Below are 11,086 nucleotides of genomic sequence, written 5' to 3' on the forward strand. Positions count from 1 at the left end.
AAACTACTCAACAATTGTATTACTATTTCAACATCTCAAAATACATTGCATAATCTTTGATTAATTACTATATTAGCTCAAGATATCCTTTGACCTTTCCCTTTATCTACTTGCCATCCAAAATCTTAACAAAAGAGAAAAAAAATAAATGCACCTTTTGAACAAAAAAAAAAAAAATAAATAAAGAAAAGAAATTTACCAATCTTTTCCGCTGTTTAAAGCTGAGAAAAAGGATGGTAAAAAGTAATTATAAAAAAACAAGTGTACCTGTGAAGGGAAGGGAAAAGAGAGTCAAAAGTTTTCACCCACCAAAAATTACTCCTTCCCATTATTTACTTTGAGTTCCCATATTTTTTAATATATTCGTATTATTAAAATATAATATCACATTAAAGTGAGAATCGTTTAATAATAATTAAAATACTTCTTCTTATTCTTAGGCCGTTGGTTTACAAATCTCACCTTCATCTGTTGTGTAAAGAAAAAACCTCAGTTATTTAGCTATGCAAGCCAATGTATATGATAGGCTATTTATTTTGATTTTGATTTCCTCAATCATTCACTTTGTTACTTAAATACTAATGTAATATAATATGACACCTAATTAGGACTGATTTTGTAAATATTAACTCAAGAATAAAATGAGAATGTAAGCATACTAAAAAGAAAATTCTCTTTGAGTAAACAAAATCCAATTTATACCCAATAATAAAAAAAAAGGGAATTACCATATGAGATGGGAGGTAATCATTTACCTCAAAAGGCCATGTTTATATCATCTCTTCTAAAGAGATAATTTACCTAAATGAAACCACTTTCTTAACATTTACAATTATTTCAAAACAAACTCTTTTCGATTAATTATATATATATATATATATATATATATATATATATATATATATATATATATATATATATATAAAGACCTGTTTTCAGATCTCATACAATTCAAACAACCTTAAAAAAATACCCAAAGAAGTGAATTAAAAAAAAAAATCCCTTTTGTCACACACCCACACACACATTCTATATAGTTTGAATGGAAAGTTTATATTATTTGGAATGATTTGAATTTGTGTAATGTGAAAAGAATTTGTCAGATCTTCCCATTACACCAAACCAGCTCTGTTTTTGACCAAAACCCATAAACCCCATTTTAAAAATAAATATTTATATTTATATTTATTATTATTATTAGTTTAATTTAGAATAATATTGAGAAGAAAATTAAAAAAAAAAAAAAAAAAAAAAAAAAGAGAGAAAAAGAGAAGAAGAGAGGCACATGACATGATAGCATCACATGGTGTAACTGACATCATCATAACTGGCCACGACCTCCATTTTTCATAACATTCAAACATCACGTGTTTCTTTCTTTTCCCCTAATTCCCCTTCCCCCATTCTTTCACTTATTTATAAAAACACCCCTTCTCTTTCCCTTATTTCCTTTTTCTCTAATATATATGATCACTACATTATCCAACATTTTACCACCTCTTAGATACATGTGTTTGGTTCTATAATTTTAAATGTGTCTTTCTACAAATTAATTTCATCCTACATTTTAAAAATGAAATCTATGGTTTTTGGTTATTTCAATTCGTAAAAATCATTCTTAAATTACGATAATAGTTGCAATTATACTCTTAAATTTATTCAAATTTACAAGTTGAACCCTCAAACTTATGTAAACTATATTGGTTGTATAAGTTTGATAATTTATTTTTCATCGTTTAGTGGGTTCGATTATTATGATCTTTGTAAGCTTTAGAAGATCAATTGTTACTATTGAAAGTTCAAATGTGTAATTATAACTACAAATCTATACTTTATGAGTGATTTTGTAAATATACATATTTTGTTGTTACCCATATTCTTGTTCTTATTTGCATTTGGTGGAATATGTGATTATTAAACAATCGAAAAATTACATTTTTAATCCATAAATTTTGAAGAATATATATGTTCAGGTTTAAGTTTTTAAAATATATTTTTTAGTACAAATCGGTGATCGAGGAATTTGAATTACAGATCCTTGTTCTTGGTATATATAGATATCAAATGAGCTAAACTCTTATTCATTCTAAAATGTATTTTAAAGTCAGAGTTTTTAGGAGAAAATGAATATGGTTTTTAAAATTTCGAATGTTCGTGAAGTTAATTTTTATAAAAAAAATAATTTTTTAAACAATTAATTAAAGAAAAAGTTGGTCCATCAATCTTTGATACCTACTTTGATAGATTTAAGAAGTAAAGAGAAAATAAAAAAGTAAAATTTGGAACTTTAAACATCAAAGCACACACATATATTCTTAAAAATTCCAAACTAAAAAAAGTTGCAATATTTTTCAAAATCAAGAAATCACATCCATCTATTTTTCAAAAATTGGAGACCTTAAAACTATAGCTTTTTTTTTTTTATCCTAAGATACATATGAAGTTCCATTTCATATATACTTTAGAAAAAATTATTAATTATTTCATCTTTTCAACAATATATATATATATATATATATATATATATATATATATATATATATATATTATAGATTAATTTTGTTTTATAAACCCATTTTCTCTCTTCTTTTAAAGGTATTCCCTCTCGTGAGAAACAATGCAAAAACTCAAACCCTAACTTTTCTTTCACCACAAGAAAAATACAATTTGCTTTAGAAATAAAAAGAGAAAAAAAGAAAAAAAAAATTAGAGAGAATGTGTTTTTCCAAAATTAGATGAGTTTACAAAACCTTTACTTTGTGGGTTTATTTTTTTTTTAAAATAACATTTTAAATGTATTTAGATATTATGATTGATTGGGAAGATGAGAAATTTAAAAACAACATTCAAAGTTTAGAATTTACTACTACAAATAAATAGTAAAAGAAAACTCTATCCACTAACTAAACATATACATCTCAAAAAGTTGTAAGAAATGTTTAAACAAATTAATGCATCAAACATACAAAATGGTGATTAAAAATTAAAAAAAGAACACATGAAAGAGAAAAAAAAATGTCAGAGAAGTGGATTGATAATTACAAAAAAAAGAAAAAAATAGTACAAGTGGCTTTTTTATTAGATGAGTTCAAAAAACTTTGAAGTGTGTGATTGAAATGTTCAACCCCATGGATTATTTATTTCTTTATTTATATCTATATCTATATACTCTCTCTCTCTCTCTCTCTCTCTATAACACAAAGTTTGACATTTTATGACAAACATTTTGGCAGCATTTATCAGATTAGCTGTGCCCAATAATCCTTTGAACCCATTTCCATACAAAAATGGATTAAATTGAAAAGAAAAAAAAAAAAGAAAAAAAAGAAGTTATATTTTCCATCCAAAAACAGATCCCATAATTTAATGTTTTTATTTTTTGGGAAGAAGAAAATTTAATGGAAGTGGGAATTGGCAGAAAGAAACAGTCCAATAATGTGGCAGCAATGCAATAATAAGCAAAGCACATCTACTACATATATAACCAAAAAAAAAAAAAAAGAAAAGAAAAGAAAAATACAACATGTTATGTTATGTTATGTATTTGTGTGTATTATTGATTTGATTTTACATTATAAATAATATTTGATTTAAAAATAAAGATGAAAAAGAAAAAGAAAAGAAAAAGAAGAAAAAGAAAAATCCCTTCCCCATTTGCTATTCTCTCAAGTTATTCTAAAGGGGAATTTGGTTGTGCAAAAACTTTGCTTAAAGTGAAGAGAGATGGATAAGGAGACATGTGCATTTGGAGTCAATTTAAAGGATTATCAAATCAAATTCAAAAACCAATCTTAAAAAGCTCTTTACATCTCTTCCAAGTAAAGATAAAAAAGATTTCACTTAAATACAATCCAAAATAATATCTATACGGTTTTGTTATCCTTTTTCTTTCGAGTTTAACATCAACAATTAAAACTTCTTTGACTCATTTGTTTTCGATCTATTTCAACCGTTGAACATTAAAACACACGCTTCGAATCATTTGCCATTGATATCATTAATGGTTCATTGGTTTGAATTTCGTGAATCAAATTAATATTTCAAACCCTACACAAAGGGTGGTTGTTTTACATCATGAAAAAAGGGCCAAAGCTCATTGTGTCGATGAGTTTCTTTTCTTTCTTTTTTTTTTTATTTATTTATTTTCAAATTAAGAGGAAGAGCATTAGCAATAAATGTTGCATTTAAAAGAACTTGTGTAGGTTTTCATAAAGAATCTCAAGAGAATTCACACACATTTAAAAATAATAATAATAACAACAACAAAAAAGGTAAAGAAAAAGAAATTAAAGATGTCCTTGGGGTGAAGGCAATCAATTGATCCAATGCTTGTGTTAAAGGTGACTAAACCTTAGAATCAATTCCATATAATGATGCTCTACCTTTTTTTCTTTTTCTTTTTTTTTTTTCATATATATATATATATAGTAAAATTATAACCATACCCACTACTTAAAATCATTGAAATTACTGAGCATTTTGAGGTTAAAAAGGTGAAAAAGTAATTGATTGCCCAACAACCCTCTTTAATTGCATTTGGATGATTCTTTTATTCCAAAAATGCAAAACCACTTTATTTACCCTTATCTCTCTGTTTTAGGTTATAAAAGGATTAGAAGAATACATATATATATATATATATTTAGTAATTTTAATTTAATTTGTAGTTGAGTATAAGAAATTTCAAAACTATATAATTAGCATAATTAAGTGGTCAAACATTATTAGTGCTTTCTCATGTGAGTTATACCTTTAAATCACTCTTCTTAATTACCTTCCTAATCTGCCCTTTTGAAAGACAAATATATATATATATATATATATATTGAACTTACCAAAAATATAAAATTCAAAATAAGAAAATTACGTTTCGTTTTATGTTTTTTTCTCTTTAAATAAGACTCAACGTATTAGCAGATATCACATAATGCAAATGAATTTTATTGAATAACAATTTTTAGTTTCAACTTTCGAAGACTTATATCATTTACTAGTGATATAATACTGTATTGCTTATAAGAGTCTATAATCGATAAAGGCTATCATTTTATCGTTAGTAGAATTTATTATATTTGTAATTTTTTTAAAATTGTTGCTGTACACTTAATTATTATTTTTATAAATACCGCTCGTTGGAAGCATTTTTTTTTTTTTTTGAGTTTATAGTAAGAAATTAGAGGATTCTCAATAGAAACTTTTAGTCGTTAAGACATTATATATTAGTTGATTTAGGTCGTGCCTTTGGAAAGTAGAATCTAAGAAGTAAGATTGTTAAGAAAGAAAGAATGTGTGTGAAAAAACAATGAGAGAAAGGAATCAAATTCCCATGTTAAAAAGTTAAGGTTGGTTGCAATAATTTTAGATCTAAAAGAAGTAGAAGATGAAAAATTGACATAACATAACAAAAGCAAACAACAGTAAATGAATGGATTATAAAGAAAGATACAAACAAACTCCTAAAGAGAAAAAGAAAAAAAAAAAAAAAGCCGAATGAAATGACAATTCCTTTTTACAAAAACAAAACAAAAAGTAATTATTTTTAAAAATCCCTCATTGGGTTTTCTCGTATTGAGTGTTTGGATTAGACCCTACCAAACTCTTGAACTCACCAGCTTTCTTCTGCCACCTCCCCCACCCTTTTACTTCAAGGCTGACTCAACAAAAAAAATTGCATTTTTCACCCGACCCATGACCCTGGTGAATTTCTCAAATATATGAAATTTAAAGGACCTATCTAAGTTGTCATGTTGATAAAAGGCAACCCCAAGAAGAAATATCAGACGAATGAAACGGTCCAAACATGGGTTCTGCTGTCATGATGCCAGTTTTGTTGAAGATTTACTATTGTACATTGCCAACAATTTAATGCCACTAAACTCCTTTTTACAATTTACAATATTGAAAGAGACTTCAGTGACAAATTCCAATTCCAAAAATTTAGATAATTGAGAAGCTGAACTGATGATGATCATAATGGAATTCTGTACATGAACTTCTTAAAAATAAAAAAGAACAGTAGTAATGAGAAAGAACAAAATGAACAACAGTGACCAAAATTTTTTCCGGCAGTAATTTTCAAAGTTGTTTTTTTTTTCAGACATTGTTTGGTTTTTGTACAAGAATATGAGAGAAGTTGAACTTGAGATTTCCCTGCCGTATCAACAAAAAACCTCATGATTTTCAAATCCCATGTTTTACAAGTGATTTTTCAGCAGCTCAATGCTTCGTACTTAACAGGTAGGGGACGGTTTAATCCGACTTGTGATAGCAAATTTCCAACTGCGGCGAGATCACGGCAGAATACTCCTTGGTAGGTTGATTTGTCGTTTGAAGATTTGGTGTCTGATGCGGTGATTCGTTCGGTTTTCAATGGTTTGGATTGTGTTTTTGTGGCTGCTTTGATGAGTTCCATTTCTAATAGGCATTCTTGAGCTTGTTGCTGTTGCTGCTGCTGCTGCTGCTGTACTTGAATAGCAGCAGCTTGTGCTGCTTGTAATGCGGCTGCAGCTTTCTTCCTTTGTTTCTCCGCAGCTTCCTCGTCCGCGATTGTCGCCATTATGCTCGAATAGCCCTTCTGTAGCATTCTATACAGTAACAATGCTGACATTTTCGCCTTGTCTCGAACTGAATCGAGATCACGGTCATCTGCAAGCTCACACCGCTCGATAAAGTTTGTAGCTTTATCGGGTTTGTGTCGTAAACATAGTAGCAAATGAGCTCTCTCCAATTCGGACCTCGAACAACCACGTCGCAGCCCAATTAATGAATAGTAATCCACATTCCCAGTTTCTCCTGAAGCTACCCTTTGTTTTAGTTCTTGAATTTTCACTGTTAATGCACATAGCTTCCCAGGAATCTCTCTATATCTCATGTTCTGTCTCTTCCAAGCTGGACCAGGAAGCTTTCGGTCCCTCAATATGGTATTATACAGAAGCTTTAAATGCTCTAGATCGTGCAAACAATCTGGTAAGCATCTAATCGACTCGAACAGTAATGCTCGGGTTTCTAAAGCTTGAATGCAGCTTGGATTAAGTGCTAATGTTCGATTGCAATCAGCAATCGACTCGGCAATTCGACCAGCCGATCGATAAGCTGAGGCTCGGTACATATAACATTCAGCAAGGAAGCCTTGAGGTGCTCCTCGGCGACCATCAACAATTTTGCTGAAATGACGAATAGCCTCAGCATAGAGGCCGGCATCAAGGGCAGCAAGAGCAGCCGTCCTACGGCGAATCAGAAGCTTAATGTGGCTAAGGAGATTGGTAATTGTTTCGGAATCGGACAAGGCTCGAGGTGGTGTATTAGGAGGATTTGTCGTTGAAATCTCACTGGAGAAAGGGAAATCAGACAGCGAGAAGCTATCTTCAGACCTGCATATACTCTCACGACGAAATGCCGCCGTTGCGAGACGTTTTCCGGTCTGAAGAAGAACCATGGCATCTTCCATCAACCCCAAATGACAACAAGCTTGACCCAAGATCAAATATCTACAGCAGAGAAAAACAGAGTGTTCGCAAAAGAGATCAGAAAAGATTCATCATATTCATTGAGAAACTGTAAAACACAAACACAAAAGTGAAAGACAAATACAAAATCAAAATGAGAAAGTTACCACAAGAAACAGGTAAAAAGAAATCATAGAGAAACAGAGGAGCCTTGCACAAAAAGAAAATCAAATAGAAACTCAAAATACAAAAAGGTTAAAAGGAGAAAAAAAGATATTGAATAATGAGGTTTAAAATTTGCTGAGCATTTACTCAAAAACCAACAGAAACCATGTCGACTGAATCATAACAATAAATAACAATAATAACACCACATAAAAAGTCGAACCCATGAAACATTTAATACACCCAACTCAAAAACAAACCATTACCCAAAAAACAAAAGAAAAAAAGAAAGAAAGAAAAGGAAAATCAATGAAACAGAGCATTTGCCATTTTCTTTCTTTTTACCTCCATTGCCCTTCCTTGTTGCAGTTTTTACAAAGTCCAGCCATAACCTTCTTCTTCAAATCAGAAACAGAGAAACATTTAAACGACGAGTCACAACCCGGCGATTCAGACGAACCAAGAAGCTTAACTCTATCTTTAGAGAGTTGCTGCGAGGACCCATCGGAGCCAGTGGAATCCTCACCAGCGATCTTAAAACTAGGAATATAATCCTGAAGCATATCAGCAACATCTTTAAATCGACGAAGACAGAGAAGAGCCCGAGCTTTAAGCTCAAGGGCTTGCTCAAGACGAGGAGAAAGAGCTAAAGCTGCATCAATAAGATTAAGAGCAGCGGAAACTTCTCTGTGTTCTTGAGTAGCAATGAGGGTTCTTGCATCTTTAACGTATTTGTCAACAATCTGAAATGAAATGAGGAGGATTGAAGATGAGAAAAAACACCAAACAAAAAAAGAGAGTGGCGGGTTAAGAAAATATAATTTACCTTACGGTTGGTGAGCCACCAGTTTTTCTTGTCAATGGAAGATTGGGAAGAAACAGCCATTGAAGGAATCAGTGAGCCAAGCCAACATAAAAAGAAAGCCTTTGAGGGTGGGGTGGGGGGGGGGGGGGGGAGTCTGTTTTTCCCTCTCTCTCTCTCAGAAAATGTGGTCTGTTTATAAATGGAGGAAGAAAGAAAGAAATGGTGAGAGAGAGAGAGAGAGAGAGAGAGAGAGAGAGAGAGAGAGAGAGAGATTTGAAATGTGAAGAAGAAATGGGGGAGAGAGAGAGAGTAAATAAGGGGAAGAAGAAGAAGAAGAAGAAGAAAGAGGAAGAGGAGGAGGAGGAGGAGGAGTGAGAGAGAGAGAGAGAGAGAGAGAGAAAAGAAAGAAAAAAATGCCAGCTTTGACCTGAAGGGGAAGGGGGGGGAAAGAGAAAGGATTGAATGAGCTGGCAACACACAATAGATTCTCTCTTTCTCTCTAATGGCAGGGGAAAGGGCTAGGTGTCCTATAACTCTATACCCCTTAACTGGGCTCCACATCCCCACACCTTCCATGTCACATTTTAACTATATACCCCTTTCTTTTTTCTTTATTTTATCATTTTATGCTTTCCATCCTATTTTTTCATTTCATTCAATTTGGTCTTCAAAGGATTAAAGTAAGTATGTTTTAGACAATTATTTTTGTTTATTACTTATTACTTTCAAATTACATTTATCTATTTATTTCATTTTTTCAAATATTCAAAACAAGTGTTTAATTGTTGATTGATAAATTTAAACTAATTTTGAAAAGTGATTGATGTGTTAAATATAAATGTGGAACTTGTGCATGGTAGAGTTTGTATCGGATAATTGCACTATGTTTTTAAAATTTTGAAAGTTTATGTCTCGTATGATTATTTGGTTTTGGTTTATTTGATTTTTTTGGATCAATCTTAAAAAATAAAAATAAGTTTATGAAAAAAAGTATTTTAGCTTTCAAAACTCGACTTCGTTTTGAAAATGTTCATAAAATGTATATCAGAAAAGATAGAAATCAATTATGAAAATGGTGTTTTTAGATTTTTTCTTTAAACAACAAAATAAATTTATAAATAATTACCAAAGTGAGGTTTAGTTAATAAATCATTAACTAGTTTGAAAGTCGATATGTCTCACCTTCTACCTCTACAATTTTTTAAAACTTTGCAATAAAGTATATCAACTTCTCAAATCATCGTGAATATGAAGCTTTTTCAAACAAACTTGAACAAGTTAATGTAATAGGTACTACGAATGCTACTTTCATTAAGTATAAGTCATTTTAGTATTATTTAGAATTGATGTGAGGTTTAACGACGATATTGTCACATTGATTAACGAAGAAAAATTAATGACGTGAACGAGAATTTTTCATAAAGTCTCTTTAAGCCAGTTTGGTATGTAATCTAAATGAGATATTTCTAAAGTGTTCAAACCGGTTCATTGAATATTTAGTTGACATAATTGTTTTCGGATTTTTTATGATTCTAAATAAGAAAACTTCCAAAAGCTACGTTTTTACATCTTCTTCATAATCTAATTTCAAATTTGAAATGATAAAATTGACCGTTATTAAAAACTTTGATAAAACAAGTACATACAAAATTATTTAAATTTTTATAGGTTAAAAATATAATAAACTTAAGGTTAATTTTCATAAATATAATAAAACACAAAAATATTTAACAAAATAGAAAATCCCACGAAACCGACCATTTTTTTAAAATATTTCAGGTTTGCTCTCACTTTCCATTTTTTTTCTTCTTCTCTTCTTATGCAAATTTTCTTTTCCTTTCAATATTTTATTTATTTTTCTTCTGCAATTGTTTTTATATTTATTGAAATCATGAAATTTGTTATCAATCAACCATAAATCTTATATTGTTTTTTTTTTTCAAAGTGTTATTTGAAATTTGTTCGCGATCAATCATGAAATTTTATGTTTGTAAAACTTATTAGTTAAAATGTATTTAAAAAAGTAAAAAGAAAAAAAAAAAGAAAAGAATAATCTTTCGTGGGAAGGAAGGAAAGGTCGATCCTAAAAAAACGAGAAGATTTGAGAAGTGACCGGGTATAGGCAGTGAAGGGATGGGAAGTGACCGGATACTGGAGGTAATTGCCTAATCACGGGTTCTATGGTTTCAACTACCGGTTTCAAAAAGATATAAAAACAACGCCATCAAATTGCCTTAAAAGTAAGCAAAGGACATGTGGCAAATATCTCCCCCTTATTATCTTCTTATTACCACCTTAATTTACCCCTTTTAATCATCACTTTCATATTTAATCATAATTACGTTAATATCCTTCTCTTATTTTCATTTTCTTTTTATCTATTTAGACTTTTAATTCTTCATCCAAAAATATAAAAATTATGTTTTAACCTAATCACTATCATGTGTTTTTGACTTTGTGTTTATTTTCAAGATGTACTTTTTTTTAAAATTAAAATATAACCAAATATTAAAATAAAAATTATATGAAAAAATAAAATAAATGAATAACCTAATAATTATTAAATTCATCATTTTGATGTATTTTTTTTTCTTTATTAAAAAGAAAACACTAAAATAAAAGAACTCTCAATGATTTTCCTTTCTTTAACCAATAATAATCTTTCCCTACA

General features: G+C 29.9%; 1 protein-coding gene across 1 annotated transcript; it reads right to left on the minus strand.

Annotated features, from left to right (window-relative positions):
* Nucleotides 1-5,927: 5,927 nt before the first annotated feature.
* On the minus strand, nt 5,928-8,902 carry LOC103492765 (uncharacterized). The gene is made up of 3 exons (XM_008453269.2): nt 8,437-8,902; nt 7,956-8,353; nt 5,928-7,487 (listed from the first exon to the last, which is right to left on the minus strand). Exons 1-3 carry the CDS (start codon nt 8,494-8,496, stop codon nt 6,209-6,211), a joined length of 1,737 nt encoding a protein of 578 aa, XP_008451491.1. The 5' UTR covers nt 8,497-8,902; the 3' UTR covers nt 5,928-6,208.
* Nucleotides 8,903-11,086: the final 2,184 nt, after the last annotated feature.

The sequence above is a fragment of the Cucumis melo genome, chromosome 1, assembly GCF_025177605.1.
Source record: "Cucumis melo cultivar AY chromosome 1, USDA_Cmelo_AY_1.0, whole genome shotgun sequence".
NCBI classification, from domain to species: domain Eukaryota; kingdom Viridiplantae; phylum Streptophyta; class Magnoliopsida; order Cucurbitales; family Cucurbitaceae; genus Cucumis; species Cucumis melo.

What these genes read in the sequence shown, in the direction of transcription:
- LOC103492765 (XM_008453269.2), bottom strand. Translation starts at nt 8,496, where the DNA reads ATGGCTGTTTCTTCCCAATCTTCCATTGACAAGAAAAACTGGTGGCTC. An exon ending in GGTGGCTCACCAACCGTAAG is followed by an intron (nt 8,354 to 8,436) that starts GTAAATTATATT and finishes ATTTCATTTCAG; the next exon opens with ATTGTTGACAAATACGTTAA. An exon ending in AACAAGGAAGGGCAATGGAG is followed by an intron (nt 7,488 to 7,955) that starts GTAAAAAGAAAG and finishes TCTCTGCTGTAG; the next exon opens with ATATTTGATCTTGGGTCAAG.